Source organism: Myxocyprinus asiaticus, chromosome 50 (assembly GCF_019703515.2).
Source record: "Myxocyprinus asiaticus isolate MX2 ecotype Aquarium Trade chromosome 50, UBuf_Myxa_2, whole genome shotgun sequence".
NCBI lineage: Eukaryota > Metazoa > Chordata > Actinopteri > Cypriniformes > Catostomidae > Myxocyprinus > Myxocyprinus asiaticus.
In genome coordinates this window covers 322,315-345,000 of record NC_059393.1, presented here as the reverse complement: position 1 = coordinate 345,000, position 22,686 = coordinate 322,315, and the positions used below count along the sequence as shown (strand labels likewise).

The window sequence follows — 22,686 nt, the reverse complement described above, 5'->3', positions numbered from 1 at the left end:
AAACACAGCAACAATTCTGGAACATCTAGAAATAAAGTGAAGCAACGGAAAATAAAATAGTGAATTCTTTCACGGGTGCCATGTTTGTTATTTACACAAGCATTGCAGGGAAATTACATTGCTGTGGAGAAAGCTGATAATGATCAAGCCGCATGTATGCTGGAGTAAACAGAAAGCCGCTAAAACAGCTAATGTAAATGCATACTATAATTGAATACTATTATGATGCTAGTGATACTTTGTAATACAGCACTTGTCATACCACTGTGTCCTAAGATGATTCGCTTATGTTTTCCTCTTTTGTAAGTCGCTTTGGATAAAAGCGTCTGCCAAATGAATAAATGTAAATGCATACACCGATTTCGAGCCTTAAGCAGATTTCTTGCAATAAACAGCTTTCTGGTGTCCAACGTGGTCAGTGTTTTGACCTTTAGCTGGTCATCAGTCTGTATTACTCCACTAATGTAACAACGGGAAAGATATCCTTACAGCTCCCTGATGTACCTTAAAGTCATGGTCAGAATACACTCAGCTGAAAGTTTATATATATATATATATATATATATATATATATATATATATATATACACTATATTGCCAAAAGTATTCCCTCATCTGCCTTTAGACGCATATGAACTTAAGTGACATCCCATTCTTAATCCATAGGGTTTAATATGACGTCAGCCCACCCTTTGCAGCTATAACAGCTTCAACTCTTCTGGGAAGGCTTTCCACAAGGTTTAGGAGTGTGTTTATGGGAATTTTTGACCATTCTTCCAGAAGCGCATTTATGAGGTCAGACACTGATGTTGGACGAGAAGGCCTGGCTCGCAGTCTTCGCTCTAATTCATCCCAAAGGTGCTCTATCGGGTTGAGGTCAGGACTCTGTGCAGGCCAGTCAAGTTCTTCCACATCAAACTCGCTCATCCATGTCTTTATGGACCTTGCTTTGTGCACTGGTGCGCAGTCATGTTGGAACAGGAAGGGGCCATCCCCAAACTGTTCCCACAAAGTTGAGAGCATGGAATTGTCCAAAATCTCTTGGTATGCTGAAGCATTCAGAGTTCCTTTCACTGGAACTAAGGGGCCAAGCCCAGCTCCTGAAAAACAACCCCACACCATAATCCCCCCTCCACCAAACTTCACAGCTGGCACAATGCAGTCAGACAAGTACCGTTCTCCTGGCAACTGCCAAACCCAGACTCATCCATCAGATTGCCAGATGGAGAGGCGTGATTCGTCACTCCAGAGAACACGTCTCCACTGCTCTAGAGTCCAGTGGCGGCGTGCTTTACACCACTGCATCCGACGCTTTGCATTGCACTTGGTGATGTATGGCTTGGATGCAGCTGCTCGGCCATGGAAACCCATTCCATGAAGCTCTCTACGCACTGTTCTTGAGCTAATCTGAAGGCCACATGAACTTTGGAGGTCTGTAGCGATTGACTCTGCAGAAAGTTGGCGACCTCTGCGCACTATGCGCCTCAGCATCCGCTGACCCCGCACTGTCATTTTACGTGGCCTATCACTTCGTGGCTGAGTTGCTGTCATTCCCAATTGCTTCCACTTTGTTATAATACCACTGACAGTTGACTGTGGAATATTTAGTAGCGAGGAAATTTCACGACTGGACTTGTTGCACAGGTGGCATCCTATCACAGTACCACGCTGGAATTCACTGAGCTCCTGAGAGCGGCCCATTCTTTCACAAATGTTTGTAGAAGCAGTCTGCATGCCTAGGTGCTTCATTTTATACACCTGTGGCCATGGAAGTGATTGGAACACCTGAATTCAATTATTTGGATGGGTGAGCGAATACTTTTGGCAATATAGTGTATATATATATTCTGGCTAACTACATAGCCCTTCTTTTATTAAGTAAGCGCTCTGATTTCCACTTCTTTGTTACTTTACCCACTGGTCAGATTACAGAAACTATACAGCACAACTGGTCACTATTTAAAAAACCAAACAACTGTCCCATTTATACATTGTTTAAACTTTTATGCCTAACTTAAAATCCTAAACTAAACTTTATATAATATTATTTAGTAATACTCTTTCTCCCACTGCACCATGAGACTAACTTTTTTGATCTGTATCTCTCCACAATATGGCAACTGCACATGTCGTGACTTCATAGGGATACTGTACATGCCTGAGAAAATACATATGCATAGTTTTTGTGTAATGTGAAGCTCAATATGTATTAAACAGCCAGTTGCATCTCATAAAATTGTTGCATATAAGTAATGAATCCATAAGAGTTGTGCATTTGATACAGTTCCCATTCCTTCTGACAGAAGTTCAGATCAGGCTGCTGTGGGACGGGTTCCAGCATCAGGTCAAAGTGTCCATGTGGCTGTGTGCTGCAATCAAAGAGCAACTGCAGATGTGTTTTGAAGCAAGGTTTGGACTGCAGCTACTGTTATTAACATGAAAACATGAAGAGTGCTGCCTTCACACAGGCCTTTTGATCTTTATGCTGAGAGGGAGTCGATTCTGTGGGAACACATGACTCACTCGCTGATCTGGGTGGAACTCCACCAAATCTACAATTAGACTGCGGGTAACCCCAAAGTCAGTAGAAACTTTTTTCACAAGTATATCTTAGAGGAAAATTCAGACATGTAGTGGCAGATATCACCAGCTATCTTAAAATGTGGAAAGTTTGATCTCACCTACAACTGAGGAATACTTTGCAATACAAAGTTCTTTCATAGCATGAGTGGAAGGGAAGAAGTTTCTTCCCAGATAACTTAGAAAGGTCTGCGGTAGTTTCTGCCTTTCAGAAATACATTACGACAACTACAGCAGATGTACTGCACTGTATAAGGTCTCATAAGGTTCCTTTGCATAATCATAATATCACATAATCATAGCCTGAGGTGGCAGACAGTGGTCATGTGTTGAGTCAGATCTACAGTCATGTCTCTGCAGAATCCTTCATCTTCTGAATGATCTTTGCTCCATGAAGTTTTACACATAAAGAAATGTGTTCTTTTAAAAAATATGATTAAAAGGATCTATATACAGTATCTATATGTGATAAAGACTCCAGTCATATGTTAGTGGTCAACCAGTGAAGCTTTTTAAATGGCCATTCCTGATACCAATATCCAGAGAGCATTGTGCACAATGGCTGATAAACAGTGAGAAGTTCAGGCACACTTGACTGAATTAATGTTTCTTATTATCTTAAAAACAGTTTGATCTAAAGCCTAATGATTGAAATTAGTTTTTTAGAAAAATATTAATGTGATCAAATGTATGAATTTCTTCAACAAAAAAAAAAAAGAGATTTTTTATTGTAATTAATTTGGATTGGATCTAAGAAAGTCAGTTTTATTTACGTGTGTAATAAGAGAAAAAAAAGTAGTTTAGTATACCAAAATAAAATGTCTTGCATATCAACATAAATGGCAAATATTTCATTATATTAACGTAGAAGTTTTTACCAGTGTTGATAATTCATTAAAGGAAAAACTGTCATTAATCTCTAATGTTGCTCCAAACACAAATAAAACTTGTGCATTAACCTATATTTAGCAATGTGAATCGTAAGATTTAATGAGATTCCAGTTCCGATTCTGAATTTTTTTTAAAGGTGCAGTATATAAGATTCAGAAACCCTTGTTATTAATGACACCTGCGGCCGTTAAGTGAACTACAGCCAAAAGCGAGCATCGCCCAAAACAATGACGTAACGTACAAAAAGACTGAACCTGATTCACTGGCATCATGCTGACAAATGAGGTAGCATAATTAAAATTACACAGTTATGATTGTTTTACTACAAACTTTGAGATTAAACTAAAACTACTTATCAGCTAACATAGCATACTGATACGCATATACAGCTACATACTACCGAACTACACCAGACAGTTTGCTGTTGCACTGTTATGTTGCACTATGTTTTGTATGTCATATGTTGTACTACGATCAAGAAACCAGCCAATTTGCTTAAATTTATCCTGTATACCTGACTTTTAGTATAAAGAGAAGATCGTTGAAATTATTTGAAAGTTACGAAGTAAGGTAGCTTGCAGCGTTAGCAGGCAAGATCAAGTTAGTTAGGCGAATATTACATGAAAATTGTTACATACTGCACCTTTAACGATTTATGTTCTTTAATGGTTCCATTAACAGTTCTGATAGTACTTTTGAAGAATAAATATATGAAAAGAAGAAATGCAATTCTTCACACCCTCAGCACCCGGTTACCAAATGATGAGAATTTCATATTTAAACAGATAAGATACTTGCAAAATGTGTCATTTTAATTAAGATATTTTGTTAATTAATTTTCATTTAAATACCATATATTACAACAAAATATATAGAATATCTTGATACATTTGGGAATACATTTTTACTTTGATTACGCAAGTGGTCCAGGCCCCAAAGCAGCAAAACAGCCCAAAATCATGATGCTCCCTCCACCGTACTTCACCATTGGGATGATGATTTCATCTTGGTATACGGTGCCGTTTTTATGCAATACGTAGTTCTGCGTGTTCTTTACAACAATTCAACCATAGTTTTATCAGTCCACAAAACATTTTCTCGGTAGCTTCGTGGAGTGTCAAAGCGGTCTTTGGAAAACTTCTGTCGTGCAGCAATGTTTTACTTGGAAAGCAGCGGCTTCCTTCGTGGTGTCCTGCTATGGACACCATGCCTGTTTAATGTTTTCCGTAGACTCATGAACAGAGATTCTGAAACTCAATGTGCATCTTTAATTGCACATTGTCATCTCAACAACCATCCAGTTATTTACTCTGATTTAATTTTCACGACTTAACAGTTCTTGGTTCATTTTGATTCGGTTATGACCAAATTAATAACTTGCAGTTTAGTAAGTTTTTCATTCACTTTAAAGAACCAGCTGAAAGAGTTATTTGTTCAGGAGGTAGTGCTGTGCGTTTCATGCTGCAGATACAAAAGAAATGGCTCAGAAGAGTAATTCGTTCTGTAATTGGGCTACACTGGTCACGCTGTGTTTTGCGATGTAGAATTACATCATAGAGAGTATTCTTTGAATATTGTACACTGACTCAGAAATCTAAATGTCTAGCTGTTTCTTTAAATAACATATGTGGTGCTTATCTGAAAGGAAAAAAAAACAAACTTGAAAGTGTACCAGAAAGCATGCACAATGAGGTGTAAAAAGACACAGAGGTCTGCTCAGCTAACCAGGTCACGCACCAGTAGCTATGTTTCAATCCAAGTTACTAATTTAATTTATGCGAAAAATGTAAATATTGCAAAAACAATTTGCAAATGAAAGCAGTGTTTCAATCCCATGTGTTCAAGAAAACAAAATCGTCACTTTTGGGGAAATTGCCACAAAAAAAAGAAATGGAAAATGGAAGTTGAAGAAACTGTAATCTTAGACCACTCTTCTTGAAGAACTGCTTCAGGTGTGAACGGTTCTCTTGAGGGTCATTCCAGAGCATCTCTATTGGGTTAAGGTCTGGGCTTTGAATGGGCCACTCCAAAAGGTGGATTTTCCTTTTTTTGAAGACATTCTGTAGTGGATTTACTTCAATGTTAAGGTTCATTGTCCTGTTGCATTACCCAGCTTCTACAGAGTTTCAGCTGGTGCACAGCCACCCATACATTATCCTGTAGGATATCTTGATAAACTAGTGAATTCATATTTGCCTCGATTATGCAAGCGGTCCAGGCCCCGAAGCAGCAAAGCAGCCCCAAAATCTCCCTCCACCATACTTCACCATTGGAATGATGATTTATGTTGGTATGTGGTGCACTTTTTACACCATATCTAGTTCCCAAACAATTCAACAGTTTCATCAGTCCACAAAACATTTTCCCAGAAACGCTGAGGAGTGTCAAGGTGGTCTTTGGCAAACTTCAGGCACGCAGCAATGTTTTTGTTGGAAAGCAGCGGCTTCCTTCGTAGTGTCCTGCCATGGACACCATGCCTGTTTAATGTTTTCTGTAGAGTCATGATCAGAGATGTTCACCAGTTCCATTGATTCCTTCAAGTATTTAGCTGTCACTCTAGGGTTCTTTTTTACCTCACTGAGCATTCTGCTGTGTGCCCTTCGAGCCATCTTCGAGTCAGCTAGACGGCCACTTCTAGGGAGAGAATCCACAGTACTAAATCGTCTCCATTTATAGACAATTTATCTAACTGTGGACAGATTAATATATAAGCTCTTTGAGATAACTTCGTAACCCTTTCCAGATTCATGCAAAGCAACAATTCTTGATGGTGGGTCTCCTTGCTTTTTTGCAAGGCATGGTCCAGAAAACTCAAAATGTTTGAGTGCTTTTTATGAGTTAAAGTAGCTTCTACCCACACCTCAAATCTCCAATCCAAATCTGGATGCCAGGTTTGCCAACTCCTGACTCTAATTAGCTTTTGTTGACATCATTAGCCTAGAGGTTCACTTACTTTTCCCCACCTACACTGTGAATGTTTGAATGATGTATTAAACATGTAAAAGAACAATACAATAATGTGTGTGTTATTAGTTAAAACAGATTATGTTTGTTCATTATTGTCACTTAGATGCAGATCAAACCAGATTTTAAGAAAAACATATACATAAATGCAGGTAATCCCAAAGGTTTCACATACTTTTTCTTGCCACTGTATATGTATTTTATGCAAATTTTAAAGATGTTTTTTGCATCTTGGTGTTTCTCTTAAGAATTTTTATGCCATTTTCAAAAATACGCATTAAAAATATGTGGATGGAAACCCAGCTAGTGAGATGCCATCCAGCTCTGGTCGAGGACCAGGGAAGTCCCCTAAATCATCTCATCTGGTAGGCCAACAGATGTAGACACAGTGCTTTAAACGTTCATGTGTAACTACCGTAATATATTTATAGACTAAACTAAAACTACAATTCAAGCTATGAAATTAAAGAACTGAGAAATTAAAACTAAATAAAACTGGCACACACATTTTTCAAAAACAATTTGAAATTAGAAATGAAATAAATATTAAAACAATCTTCAAAACTATAATAGCTTTGCTGGTCACACTGTGTTTCACGCTGTTGATTCAAATTAACTGGCCCATAAGAAGTAATTTGCTCGAGACTCTGACATCACTGGACACACTGCGTTTCGCTTTACTGATTAAGAAGCAATGTTGCAGTGCCATTTAATGGCAGCGCTATCGATATTCAAATTCATACGATTCATTTGAGTACTTTGTGAGATGAACAGGCTGAAAAATAAATTGCTACTGACATGAAACCAATTCATTGATCAACTCAAGGCAAAAAGAAGTGTGATTTTAAAGAATTTTTTGGAAGAAAGTAAGTCATATGTGTTTGAAGCGACATTAGGATGAGTAGGGTGATTGATTGGGCTGGAAAATAAAAAAGTTTCTGGAATGGAGCGCCCAAGAAGCAAAACGGCGGCATCCAGGTTGCATATTTCCAGGATTGTAAGCACCAGCAAAGCAGCTGCAATTGAAATGGGAATGCTAATGTTGAGTCAACTCCAGGTATGTCAGATCTTGAGCCGGCTAAACATCAACTTACTGAGTACACCCTTAATCTCTGATGTACAGCTCAAAATCATCCTACAGCAGCAACTGGTATCTTCCAAATCCTACATCTTTCCAGCCAAAAGATGAATCACCTGACAATTGAAGACAATGATTGAGCTTTGATCTTCTCTGGCAGACAGTCCTGCTGTGAAACACAGGACAGATGTAAAGAACAGATGTTCTTTACTTCACTCACAAAATCTTCTGTAAGAACCAGGACTGACTTTAAGAACATTTTACGCCGATGACCAGGTTTAAAAACCACTAGTTCTGAGATGCTGTCAGAGGCATCAAGCATAACAATAGATACAAACTGAAATGAAAGATAGGATAAAACACACATTTTCACACACACACACCCAGCTAGTGCTCATTATAGCTGCAGGGGCAATAAGATCTGTTGAAGATCTGTTCTTCAGACTCTTCATGTGAAATGATCTAGAGACCTCCAGCTGACACCACTGTGAAGGATCTAATGACATTAGCACATGCTCAGACTAGGGTTGAGAATAAAGAACCGGTTCTTATTCAAAACAAGTCAAGTCATTTTTATTTGTATAGTGCTTTTCACAACACACACTGTTTCAAAGCAAAATCATGCATTAACAAAAAAATTAAACTGTAAAATCTATAAAGTCTTAGAGTGATCATTGTTTAATTTGATAAAATATGATTGTAAATTGTGTATAAAAATTTAATAATTAAATAATAATTGTATTTAGAACCCCTGTAAGCAAGCTGAAGGCGACTGTGGCAAGGAACACAAAACTCCATAAGATGTTGGTTAATGGAGAAAAATAACCTTGGGAGAAACCAGGCTCACTGTGGGGGCCAGTTCCCCTCTGGCTAAACAACATGAATATAATGCTTATTTGTGTGCAGTGCAAGTCATGGTTTAAAATTTTTAAACTAAGTAAGTGATAAGGTCCAGTGTTTAAAAAAAATGTTTTTATGAACTTTAAGATTAATGACTAATATCTTTGAGGTCCATCATGGATTAACTGCAGAAGTTCACATAGATGCATTGTCCTTTGTTAGTTGGCTGATGAAGGCTTTTGTTGGCAATTAAATGGTATCTATGTATTCCATTTTAAGAGTGCAGTCCATCAATAGACAAAGGTGATGCAGGCAGAGATCAACGAGGTGCATCGCAGTTCAACCGGCAGGTCATTTCGGTGAGGTTCGGTGGGGTCCATCATAAGTCCAAGGTTCAGGCAGTGGCATATTAAGTATCTGATGTCTTACAGTTGGAGTTGGTATCAGTTCATCCTCTGAAGTACATCGTAAAAGACTGAAGTGATTGATGTCTGGCTAGCACCAGCTGTTGTTTGTCGCCATCACTCAGCGACACGCAGCAGTGGAGTCCGACACAAAGCAGGAACGGAGCTGGATCTGGCCAGCTCTGGTAACCTCAGGATATGAATCCCGAGGTTGAGACATGGAAACAAATAGAATAATATTAGCATAGAAGCCATTCAATTGTATGCAGAGTTATAGACCATGATAGATGGTTCTGGTTCCAGCAGACCTAACTTAAGCAGCCTAATTGTGAGTTGATGGATAAATTAGGTGTAAGCCTGGCTAAATAGATGAGTCTTTAGTCTAGACTTAAACTGAGTGAGTGTGTCTGCGTCCCAAACAGTGTTAGGGAGACTATTCCATAGTTTAGGAGCCAAACAGGAATAGGATCTACCTCCTATTGTGGATTTTGATATTCTAGGAATTATTAACAAGCCAGAATTTTGTGATTGTAATGAACGTGATGGAATATAGTGTGACAGAAGGTCACTTAAGTACTGTGGAGCTAGACCATTTAAAGCTTTGTATGTCATTAACAGAATTTTAAAATTAACATGAAATTTAACAGGTAGCCAATGTAGTGACGAAAAAATGGGGCTAATATGATCATATTTCTTGGTTCTAGTCAGCACTCTGGCAGCTGCATTTTAAATCAATTGAAGTTTAACTTGCTGAACATCCTCCCAGTAATACATTACAATAATCTAGTCTTGAGGTCATGAAAGCATGAATTAGTTTTTCGGCATCAGCAACAGAGAGCATGTGTCATAACTTAGCAATATTTCTGAGGTGGAAGAATGCTGTTCTACAAACATTTGAAAATCTAATTTCCAAGGACAGATTGGTATCAAATATAACAGACATAAGACGACATAACAGTACATCCATCGAGAGTCGAATTATATTTTAGCGGCTTATTTTTAAAGGTTTTTGGTCCAATAATTAGTACCTCGGTTTTGTCGGAATTAAGTAGAAGGAAATTTCTGGCCATCCAATCTTTGATTTAATTGATACACTCTGCTAATTTGGAGAATTGTGAATTTTCGTTGGGTTTAGGAGAAATATAAAGTTGGGTATCGTCGGCATAACAGTGGAAACTTATTCCATGATTCCTGATAATATCTCCCAGGGGAAGCATGTATAAGGAGAAAAGCAGAGGCCCTAAAACTGATCCCTGTGGCACTCCATACTTAACTTTTGTTTGATTTGACAATTCCTCATTTACACATACATAGTGGCAGCGGTCTGATAAATAGGACCTAAACCATACTAATTCAAGTCCACTAATGCCAACATAATTCTCCAGCCTATTCAAGAGAATGTCGTGATTTAGCGTGTCAAAGGCAGCACTATGATCTAAAAGCACTAGTAGAGACATGCAGCTGCGAGCAGAGCAAGCTATTTGTAACTCTGATGGGGCTTAAATCCTGACTGAAATTGTTCATACAGTGCATCCGGAAAGTATTCACAGCGCTTCACTTTTTCCACATTTTGTTATGTTACAGCCATATTCCAAAATTGATTTAATTCATTATTTTCCTCAAAATTCTACAAACAATACCCCATAATGACAATGTGAAAGAAGCTTGTTTGAAATCTTTGCAAATTTATTAAAAATAAAAAACGATACTGTAAGTATTCACAGCCTTTGCTCAATACTTTGTTGAAGCACCTTTGGCACCAATTACAGCCTCAAGTCTTTTTGAGTATGATGCTACAAGCTTGGCACACCTATTTTTGGGCAGTTTCTCCCATTCTTCTTTGCAGGACCTCTCAAGCTCCATCAGGTTGGATGGGGAGCGTCGGTGCACAGCCATTTTCAGATCTCTCCAGAGATGTTCAATCGTGTTCAAGTCTGGGCTCTGGCTGGGCCACTCAAGGACATTCACAGAGTTGTCCTGGAGCCACTCCTTTGTTATCTTGGCTATATGCTTAGGGTCGTTGTCCTGTTGGAAGATGAACCTTCACCCCAGTCTGAGGTTCAGAGCACTCTGGAGCAGGTTTTCATCAAGGATGTATCTGTACATTGCTGCATTCATCTTTCCCTCGATCCTGACTAGTCTCCCAGTTCCTGCCACTGAAAAACATCCCCACAGCATGATGCTGCCACCACCATGCTTCACTGTAGGGATGGTATTGTCCAGGTGATGAGCGGTGTCTGGTTTCCTCCAGACATGACGCTTGCCATTCAGGCCAAAGAGTTCAATCTTTGTTTCTCATGGTCTGAGAGTTCTTCAGGTGCCTTTTGGCAAACTCCAGGCAGGCTGTCATGTGCCTTCTGAGGAGTGGCTTCCGTCTGGCCACTCTACCATACAGGCCTGATTGGTGGAGTGCTGCAGAGATGGTTGTTGTTCTGGAAGGTTCTCCTCTCTCCACAGAGAAATGCTGGAGCTCTGTCAGAGTGACCATCGGGTTCTTGGTCACCTCCCTGACTAAGGACCTTCTCCCCTGATCGCTCAGTTTGGCCAGGCGGCCAGCTCTAGGAAGAGTCCGGAGGTTCCAAACTTCTTCCATTTACGGATGATGGAGGCCACTGTGCTCATTGGGACCTTCAATGCTGCAGAAATTTTTCTGTACCCTTCCCCAGATCTGTGCCTCGATACAATCCTGTCTCGGAGGTCTACAGACAATTCCTTGGACTTGATAGCTTGGTTTGTGCTCTGACATGCACTGTTAACTCTGGGACCTTATATAGACATGTGTGTGCCTTTCCAAATTGTGTCCAATCAACTGAATTTACCACAGGTGGACTCCAATCAAGTTGTAGAAACATCTCAAGGATGATCAGTGGAAACAGGATGCACCTGAGCTCAGTTTTGAGTGTCATGGCAAAGGCTGTGAATACTTATGAACATGTGATTTTTTTCGTTTTTTATTTTTAATAAATTTGCAAAGATTTCAAACAATCTTCTTTCACGTTATCATTATGGGGTATTGTTTGTAGAATTTTGAGGAAAATAATTAATTTAATCCATTTTGGAATAAGGCTGTAACATAAAATGTAGAAAAAGTGAAGCGCTGTGAATACTTTCCGGATGCACTGTATATACCATTTCTCTGTAGAAATGAACATAGTTGAGAGGACACTACCTTTTCTAGTATTTTTGACATAAATGGTATATTTCAAATCGGTCTGTAGTTAGCCAATTCTCTTGGATCAAGCTGTGACTTCTTAATAAGCAGTTTATTAAGAAAAAACTGCCATTTTGAAGTTTCTTGGGATATGTCCTAAGGATAGTGAGGAGTTAATAATATTAAAAAGAGGTTCTGAGATAACAGGGAATATCTCTTTTAAGAGCTTAGTTGGTATTGGATCTAACATACATGTTGTGGCTTTTGATTTTTTTATAAGTTTTGTTAGCTCTTCATGAACTATGACAGCAAAGGATTGAAGTTCCTCGTGAGGAAAATTATGAGACACTGTTTTCTGAGGTGCTGTGACAGTTGATTGCATATTTCCAATTTTATTTCTGATTATTTCAATTTTATCAGTAAAGAAATTCATCAAGTCATTACTATTGTGCTGCACGGAATATCTGGTTCAGTCGATGCTTTATTCCTAACCAATTTAGCCACAGTACTGAATAAACACCTAGGATTGTTGTGGTTCTTTTCTATTAGTTTGCTAAAATATGCTGACCTGGCAGCTTTTAGTGCCTGTCTTTAGCTACAGACACTATCCTTCCATGCACCATGAAATACCTCTAATTTTGTATTCTTCCACTTGCGCTCCATTTTCCGAGCTGCTCTCTTGAGAGCATGAGTGTGATCATTGTACCATGATGCGAGGCTTTTTTCTTGAATTTTCTTTAATTGAAGGGGGGCGACACTATCAAGAGTGCTAAATATATTTTCTGTTATTACATCAAGTTCTTCTAGACTTTTTGGCTTACTGAATATGTGAGACAATTCTGGAAGTTTATTAGTGAAGCTATCTTTAGTGGTCGAAAGAATAGTTCTACATGAAGGACAGCGTGGTGTAGATTGAGTAACATTAGCTGATTGCAGCAAACAAGAGACGAGGTAATGATCTGCAGTAGAATTTCTATAGTATCAACATCAACTCCATATGACAGAATTAAATCTAGCGTATAATTATGGCGATGAGTTGGTCCTGTCACATTTTGTCTGACTCCAAGAGAGTTGAGAATATCGATAAATGCTAATCCCAAAGTGTCAATTTCATTATCAATGTGAATGTTGAAGTCACCAACAAATAAATCTCTATCTACATTAACTACTAGATCCGATAGAAAATTAGCAAATTCACCAAGGTAACCAGTCTCTCTTTAGCAGGTCAGGTCTACCCCAAAATCTCTTCTAATTGTCTATACATACTATGCTACTCTCCAGACACCACTCAGACCTCCAGCCATTCAGTGACACTAATCTACTATAAACCTCATCACCACGATGAGCAGGGAGGGGGGGCCAGAGCATATTACATTGTCTGACATCGTTTTTGCAAGTTCACACACCTCTTTAACATTATCTTTAGTGATCTCCGACTGGTGAAGTCGGACATCATTAGTGCGACATGAATAACAATTTTTGAAAATCTACATTTAGCATTAGTCAGCACTCATAAAATTGATCTGATGTCAGATGCTCAAGCCCCGGAAATGCATTTAACAATGGTGGCTGGTGTCTCTATTTCCACATTCCTTACAATAGAATCACCCATTATTAAGGCTCTTTCAACATGATTGTCAGTGGGTGCATCACTGAGTGGGGAGAATCGATTGGAAACCCTAACAGGAACGGGAGAATGGTGTCGCTTTGCTGAGCGAGTATGCCGCCAAGACGTCACCCAAGCGCCCTGCAGCGGGGGCTCTTCATCCGGAACCAAAGCATGTGTTGCTCGCTGTACTACCCACATCCAAAACAGTATCTACCGGCTGCTCTCTCACTGACCTCCGCTAGCATTCGGATGTGTGCCTCTAACTCATTAACCTTCTCCATCAGCCTAACTAATTACTTACATTTATCACATGTAAACCCCTCACTGCTGACAGAAGAAGCTATAGCAAACGTGGCATACAATGCAGGAAGAAATAACATGAGCAGACGCCATGACTTACCGCAATTGTTTGTTGTTGTTGTTTTTGTTATGGTTGTTCTTGACCGGCGAGGTTTTGAGATCGATGTGGTTCAATGAGGTTCCTAATCAGCAGATGTTTAAGATTGATGCAATAATCTGTGTAAAACACTGGAGAAAACGAATGCATGCAGTCGAGACGTGAGATGTAGACAAGCAAAAAAAAGTAGAGAAAACGAGTGCGCACGGTAAAATACACGCAGTTGAAACAGTAGAAAAGTGGAAAAACCCGAAGCACGCTGTAAAATGGCAAAGGATAAAATTATGAACGTATAAGAATAAGAAAAAGAAATGCTAAGCAGGCTAGCAAGCTACAAACACTCGTGCAGCGTGCTGGCAGCAACCGGAACAGGAAGTCACCTGAACAGGAAGTGTGTGTCCCTCTCTCTCCTCCTCCACCCTTCCTCTCATAAAAGAACCGAAAGACTTCCAAGATTTTTCCATTTTGAATAATTTAGATTGTTAATGATCAACCATACAGCATGCTGTGATCAGTGTAGTCTGATTCACAAAACAATTTATTCTTGTGAGCTGGTTCTTTTTAATGAATCTCTCAGAAAGACTCAAGAAATAAGTTTGAATTAAACAAGTCAAACAACTTAACTCACTAAATCAATATTAACAATGCATTAACATGCTCTCTTTATTTATTGATTGATTTATTCATTCTAAAGAAATAAAAAGTTAGAAAGAATTGATTGAAAGAATCCAGTCACAGTATGTTGTAGTGGTTCACCTATCAGGAAATTTGGAGATCGGTATCAGCCTCAATTTTAACACTAAGAATGGCCGATACCGATACGATACCGATTTGTATTTTTTATTTTATTTTTTTAAGTGCCCTTTGCCACACTTTTGCAAGTTATATTGTGCAGTTATATGTTTATGCCCCACACTGTAAAATTGCGGTAACACTTACCGTAAAAAATTTTTTTTTAAATGTGTTAATATTATTTAACAACATTACTGTAGTTAATATGAAGTTAACAAAAACTAATTAACTTAATGTTAGTTACAACCTATACGATTACATTTTTAAAATCAAAATTTGTATTAGTTAATGCACTATGAACTAACATGAACTAAAAATGAACAACTGTATTTTTATTAACTAACATTATGATTAATAAATGCTGTAAAAAATATATTATTCATTGTTTGTTCATGATACCTAATGCATTAACTAATGTTAAAGAAATGAAACTTTTTTTATAAAGTATTACCAAAATTACATTAAAATTACATTAATTGTGAATTGCTAACATTTATTATTATTGAAAACAGTTATGTATAGTTCTGTTGTCAATATCAACAGGTCATTGTGACATACTGGAAACCAGTAAAAACCATGAGAGCATCACACACAGCAGAGATACTTTCAAATATAAGAAAAATATATCCATTACAAGCTCTAAAACTGCTCCAGTGAGAAATCAATAATATCTATGATTTGTTTACTGACTTTGGAATTTTGCTGTAACACAAATCACTAATTATTAAGCAAATGCATGAAGACGCTGTGCCGACATTGAAGGTTAAACAATTATATCTGTAATTAGTAGTATTAAGACCAACATTAATCTGGTTTATATTGGGATCCTCATAGGATAGCGTTGAGATGAGTGATTGATGAGATATTGAGAGCACCTGGAGAGTGCGCATGTTTGATTGACACCAAGAGCGCTCATGTTAAAGAGAGTAAAGCTAAAAGCACTCACAATCACTCAAACAGTCTCTATCGCTTAAAACAACGTCTGATTGTCACGACTCATGATACATCATGTATACTCAGATTTGTATTCACATGTTTATTTGTTGTTTTTAATTCGTTTTTATACCCGTTAGCAGCCTCTTTATCCTCTCCGTGCTCACTGTGCAGCGAGTCAGAATTACTACCGTAATGACTCTAGAAAATGGGCAACTTAATATTCATACACATGTAATTCTTACACATTTTTAAAAACAAAACGGCATATTCATGTGAATTACATCATGTCTGAAAGTTTAAATTCGTGAATGCTTAGAACTGCCAAGAACTCACCCTCCAGAGGCCACACTGTCATGCATCAAGGGCTGAGAAAGCGCTCTTTAGAGGAGCAGTGTATGTGTGATTCCCTGCGTGCTGCAAAAATGATCGGCCCTAAATCTCAGTGCACCACTAGTATGTTGGTGATTTTCTCACTCAAACACATCCTATATATACAGTATGACATTAAATCAACTATATCCACAACATAAACATCATATTATAACTTTAATCTGCAGAGACAATGAAGCCAGTGAACAGGTGAACTTGAACTAAGCTGCATGCTAGTCAGAATGTGTACCTTGCATTGTGAATATGCTGTTTCCTTAAAAACACGCTAACTGTGACGCAAGAATTAATGCAAGAAATAATGCAATAAAAGTGAGGAATTCACAAAAGTAGCAAATACTTCAGTTTGTTCATTACATGCTATTATTTCAGGAGCTCAGGTTTTCAGGGTAGTTTTTTCATGTTGTTTAACCTACTTATAAACATATTGATCTTTAGTAGCAGTTTATATATTTTTCTAAATATTTCAATGTCTGCTTAAAGTTTAATACGTTTGTCATTTTGCACATTATTGTCAACTAAAACAAATAATATGCCATTTTAGTCAGTAAAATGGGCTAGTAAAATGTAAAATGGGCTAAAATTAATGAATATGACAATTAAATATTTAGTTAAAGGACATTCTTATCAAAAGGCAAATATTATGCAAAAGGCATATGTATTTTTTATTATTATTATTATTATTATTATTAACACTGCAGAAAGGTCAATGCAATTCCTTGAGTCAACACGCAAAGATCATTTGACAAAATATCACACTTGTTAAACTAAATGAAAAAAGCAATCAAAATAATGAAGTGATTAAAAAATCTTATATATAACCACCTCCCCAAAACCAAACATTTCCCTTCTCCAACAGCCCCATTTGCCATCACGCAAGCATCCATCAACACAGATGTAAAATTACTAATAGCCTACAGATTAAGAACTAAAGACAATTACAAATGTAAAGATAATTATAATAATCATCATAATAAATAAGCCTAATAAATTCCCTTGTGTTCCCAAAAAATGCAGCCAAATGTGTGTTCTTATCGAATGTGTTTGTATTGCGTAATACAGTTAATGCTGCCTAAAATTTTAGGTTCATGGTGTCTTGTATTGTTTTATGATTTAATCACTATTGTCTTTGTTTCTTTAATACAAAGATACCTGCAGAGTTGCATTCACAATGTGTAAGAGTGAACTGCTCCATGGAAATAAAGCGAACTAAACTCACAGCACGTCCTGAGATGATCAGAGATCATTTACTGCATTCTCATAGTCAACATTATTCTTGCAAACAGTTTTCAGATGAATAAAACAGAGAAAAAGGAGTGATAACTCTTTACATGCGCTTGTTCCACATGACAGGCTCGTGCTGCAGGCCACTGAACAAACAGCAAATCAGACATGAGGAATGACAGCTTTTCTGTTGTCTGTTCTTAAAAATATAATATATATTTCTTCAAGCACGTATCTTTTTGACTAACAGCATTTCATGTCATGTGTCACTCCAAGACATCTTACAGGTCACCCACCTGTTGCGGGTAGATGAGAAAAATTACTTGTGCATTAATTACCTGCATCTGAATGAGGAGCTTGCGAGCTGGATTGAGTCTCGTCGCATTTGGACTGTGGCGGGTGCTATTTCACACGCTGGGCGCACATAAAAAATAACGAATGTTCATAAAATGGCTCGTAGAAAATGCTCTTAACAGCTAAGATCAATAGTTATTGGGAAATGAGGTGCAGAACTCTCTGCATGTGTGTGTCTTGGAGAAGCGCTTTCATTGCACTCGTGAATAGCAGAGCGCATCGGCAGCTTTTCTATCATCTGTTTATCAAAATATAATCATGTTTCGTCAAACATGTGTCTGTGTCTAATTTCTTGTAATATATCACTCTGAGAAGTCTTACAGGTCACCTTCCATAGTGGCTGGTACATCAGCAAAATACTCCACATGAAAAATACGCATTTGGTGGGTGTTCAGTTCAAACATTGTTCACCAGGAGTAGGCTGTATGACAAATTCGGGAGAAAGGAAATCAATGCAGTGTCATTGACTTCAAGCTTTGCAATCGCACCCACACTTTCTGCTGGAAAGTTACCTCTAGAAAGTTTTAAACAATCATGTTTTGGTGAATGTTGAGACACCCGGCAAGCCCCTTGATTTTTAACATAGAGCCACTTGTGGCTCGCGAGCCATAGGTTCCCGACCCCTGGCCTAAATGTTTGACTACAATTGTACAGAGGGGTTATCGGAGTTCCCGTAGCCTTTCTGTCAGCTCAAACCAGTTTGGCCATTCTCTGTTGACCTCTCTCATCAACAAGATGTTTCTGTCAGCAGAACTGCCGCTCACTGGATGTTTTTTGTTTTTGGCACCATTCTGAGTAACCTCTAGAGACTGTTGTGTGTGAAAATCCCAGGAGATCAGCAGTTATAGAAATACTCAAACCAGCCTGTCTGGCACCAACAATCATGCCACAGTCCAAATCACTGAGATCACATTTTTCCCCATTCTGATGGTTGATGTGAATATTAACAAACTCCTGACCTATATCTGCATGATTTTATGCATTGCACTGCTGCCACACGATTGGCTGATTAGATAATTGCATGAATAAGTAGGTGTACAGGTGTACCTACCTAGTAAAGTGCACCTACCTAGTAAAGTGCTCAGTGAGTGTAAATACATATACATGCATACAAATACAGTATGGTGGTATTTGATATTTATTTTGATGCTCCAAGGCACAAGACAACCACGGCACTACAGTGGTACACGTCCAACACCTATGAAATTGCTATGGCACATGTCCAGTACACAAAGCGTGGTATTACTATGGTACAGGTCCACAAAGCATGGTATTTTTCTGATAGTGTCAGTCATTTTTATCACAGCTATGCTCAATATCAGCTCTTTTGGGTAAAAAAAAAACAAAAAAACCTGTGTTTAGCTGATTTCAAACTAAAATCAGTGTTTGTATTAGTCAAAACAAACTGCAAACACAACAAGAATAATGTGTAAATAGGTTGAATTTCATTAATGTGTAAATAGGTTGAATTTCACAGAAGGCTTTGAAGTGGATTTTGCCTTAACTTGCAGACAAAGAGCACAGCAAATAACATCAGCAGCCTTTGAAGCCATGATGCAAAAAACTCCCTCGCTCAAATGCACAGACCACTACAGTCAAACCCAAACCAAACCATCAACACCATAAACATCTGCAGTGAACTCCACCACACTGAAACTTGACATGACTTTTACTTGTCTTAGAAAGCCGTTTCATATTCACATACAGTAACTCAACTATTAGTATCATTCAGGAAAGGTTGATCAATAAATTGACAACACATTGTGCAGATATGATTGTGGATACAATGATTGCAGGATTTCACATCAACAGGGATGGCGAAAGGACAAATTAGGCATTTGAACATGCCAGTAACTCTGTTTCTGTAGAATCTTGTTTATAATACTACACACCAGTGGCTATATGAGAAAGCACTGAAACAATCATCAAAACAATTCATCTAATACTTTATTCTCTGCTGTACAGAGTCAGCTACTGACATTTAAAAGCCATTTAACCATTCAGGGCATGATTTTAGGTCCAAACCACCCTGGGTAATTACCTTTGACCCTTACCCATGGCTGTCATCTTTAAGTCATTGTGTCATTGTGTCATTGCAGTGGACAAATGTGTAACTTTCAAAAAATACATAATTTTGGAGAAATATGGTCTGGTCATAATATACATGCTTATTTATTTATTTTTTCAATGTTTTTTTTTTTTTTTTCTTCCCTTTTTCACCCAATTTGGAATGCCCAATTCCCAGTACGCTTTTAAGTCCTCGTGGTGGCGTAGTGATTCGCCTCAATCCGGGTGGCGGAGGATGATCCCAGTTGCCTCCTGAGACCATCAACCCACATATCTTATCACGTGGCTTGTTGAGCGCGTTGCCACGGAGACATAGAGAGTGTGGAGGTTTCACGTCATCCACCGCGGCATCCGCGCTCAACTCACCACGCGCCCCACCGAGAACGAACCACATTATAGCGACCACGAGGAGGTTACCCCATGTGACTCTACCCTCCCTAACAACCGGGCCAATTTGGTTGCTTAGGAGACCTGGCTGGAGTCAATCAGCACACCCTGGGATTCGAACTAGCGAACTCCAGAGGTGGTAGCCAGCGAATATACATGCTTATTAATAATTATAATGAGGTTTTAAATCAGTTCTAAACTCATATGTTTTACATCTAGAAAGTAAAAACACTTTCATGGACTGAGTGCAGACTCTGTTTATAATAATAATAATACATCTTACTTTGTGACAAAACAATCACCAAAACCATAATAATAATAAGAATAAAAACATATAATGTTCCCAAAGACGAAATTATTAAACCCATATAAAAACCATAAGATGCAGCAACAATGCAAACCAATACACTACCAAAGTTGTATCATTCATGAATAACAATACCTGCTCATTAATAATGTATATACATTTTAAAAATGAAATTAGATTCTTGTGTTTGTGTTTAAAAACTCCATATATTGCTAAATAATAACAGCAGTGAACGCACCTCCGTCTCTTTCACCGCGCCGGCACCGCCGCCACTACCGCTGCTTGGCGCGTCCAGGCTGCAGTTGGCTCGTTTGATGAGCAGGTATATCGGGTAATCCTTCACCACCATATTAACGCTGCGGCGGACGCTGCTCTCGCGCTCGGCGGACAGGATAACAGTAGGGAAGTCGCGCGGTGCCTGCCAGCTCTGAGGACTTCAGCAGCATCCCCAAACACGCTGCTGCTGCAGTCTCTCTCTCTCTCGTGAGTTCTGCTCGTCTGGCAGCTGCGAGCGCTCGAGCCAACTTGCGGGAGCTCGCAATTAAAGTTCTGTGAACTACAGTGAACGCGCATCAGAGGTGCGCGGTGGAGAGAGTGATTTCACTCAAAACCGCATCCGACTCACACTGAGAGCTGAACTTTACCAACGAACTAACTGCTGCCTTAGGAGATTAACAAACCACTGGGAATTTAACTACCTCCTCTACAACTAATAAATGGATTTGCATTTCCTCTAGCGGTTATCAGTGCTTGAGAGGCAGCAAATGTTTTAGGTTATATGACAGTTTGAAAAATTGCAAAGTCAACTTGCAGATATAGCCTACTATTTTGACTGCTGAACATAGGCCTATCAAAATCAGTCTAACATCTTTTATACATCTTTAAGAAAAAATATCACGTTTCTTTAAACCAGTTATCATTTATATAGGCTACTAAGACAATCAAACATATACTGTAAGTACTTGGGAGTCTATGGACTCCAATCTATCTGGGAATATCACATTAACTGCACATGCATTAAAGCATATTTATTTTCTACAAGGTCACTCTGTGCCATAAAAATACTATTAATATATTGTGCAGTCATTGAGAGAATGTTGCTTTACAGGTTAATAGGGTATGTACAAAATGTTTTTTTTTTTTTTTTTAATTAGCAGAGGATTCTGAGATTAGCACACAACATCATGGGTGATAGAATACACGTGTTACACCTTGAGTACGAACTTCTTCCTTCAGGAAGGAGGATGCCACAATACTGAGGGAAGAAATTATTCCATTAGAAAAAAAAGTCCATTAGGAGTCCATCAAATTGCTCAGTGAGAAAGGTTTTCTTTTGTAACTATGCAGTGATGTATTTGTGTTTGTTTTGTGACTATGTTTATTTAGTTGAATCATTTTAATTAATGAATTATTTAATAAGTCCTATATGTAATATTGTAATTTTATATCTTGTGTTGTAGTTGTGCTTGATGGTGGTGTACAGTCTGGCACAAAACTAATTAAAGATCAGACACAGCATAATTATGATTTTGATCAGACAGAAAAAGACAGACAGACAGACAGAGACAAATAGAGAAATAGATAGATGATAGATAGACAGACAGACAGACAGACAGACAGATTAAAGATGAGTTTTACATAAATAATATATATTTCTTGTAATATACATGTGTAACCCAAGTAATGCATTTAAAAATGTCCTTAATTGAAAGTCAGTAACTATAATATGATTACAAGAATTTTAAATTTGATCCTTTACTTTTTTAACTGAAAAGCAATTAGATTACTGCAACTAATTACTTTGTAATCAGATTACACCAAAGACTATTTGTTAACATAAGTAATGACAGAACTGATGAATGCTCTGCATTAACACATGTAATAATAATATTAATCAACATAAATGACAATATTCGAAAATATTAAAAATAAATCATTACAATGCCCATCTGTTTAATGAAGCAAATTAACATGTTCATTTGTAAAGCATAATTTAGCAGCCTGTATGAGTGAACGGTAGTGTTTCTATGGAGATGGAATTGTTTCATATTAACATACAAATGGAAAGAGATTTACAGTTAGAAAGTTGGTTCACACATAAATTAAATGAGATCCACAAATAAATGTAAGGAGTTTCACCAAATGTAATGAATTCACAAATAAAAAGAGTGAGATTTATAAATATATGTTAGGAGTTTCACAAAAATAAAGTGAATTCACAAATAATAAAATGAGATTTACCAATAAAAAAATTTATTTACAAATATATTTTTTGACTCACAAACACTACTCTGTCCAACATTCATTTGTGAATCGAG

The 22,686-nt window shown here is 37.9% G+C and overlaps 1 protein-coding gene across 4 annotated transcripts in view; it reads right to left on the bottom strand.

Moving 5' to 3' along the window:
• The window catches only part of arhgef3 (Rho guanine nucleotide exchange factor (GEF) 3), a 223,559-nt gene that overhangs the window by 51,287 nt on the left and 149,586 nt on the right, over nucleotides 1–22,686 (bottom strand). Inside the window, exon 1 of one of the 4 annotated variants that reach the window (XM_051694814.1) lies at nucleotides 20,607–20,922. The exons of the other annotated variants lie outside the window; for them this stretch is intronic. Within the exon in view, the coding sequence (XP_051550774.1) occupies nucleotides 20,607–20,717 (111 nt within the window). The 5' untranslated portion in view covers nucleotides 20,718–20,922. Of the gene's footprint in view, nucleotides 1–20,606; nucleotides 20,923–22,686 lie in introns of those variants that run through there. 4 annotated transcript variants of the gene reach the window in all.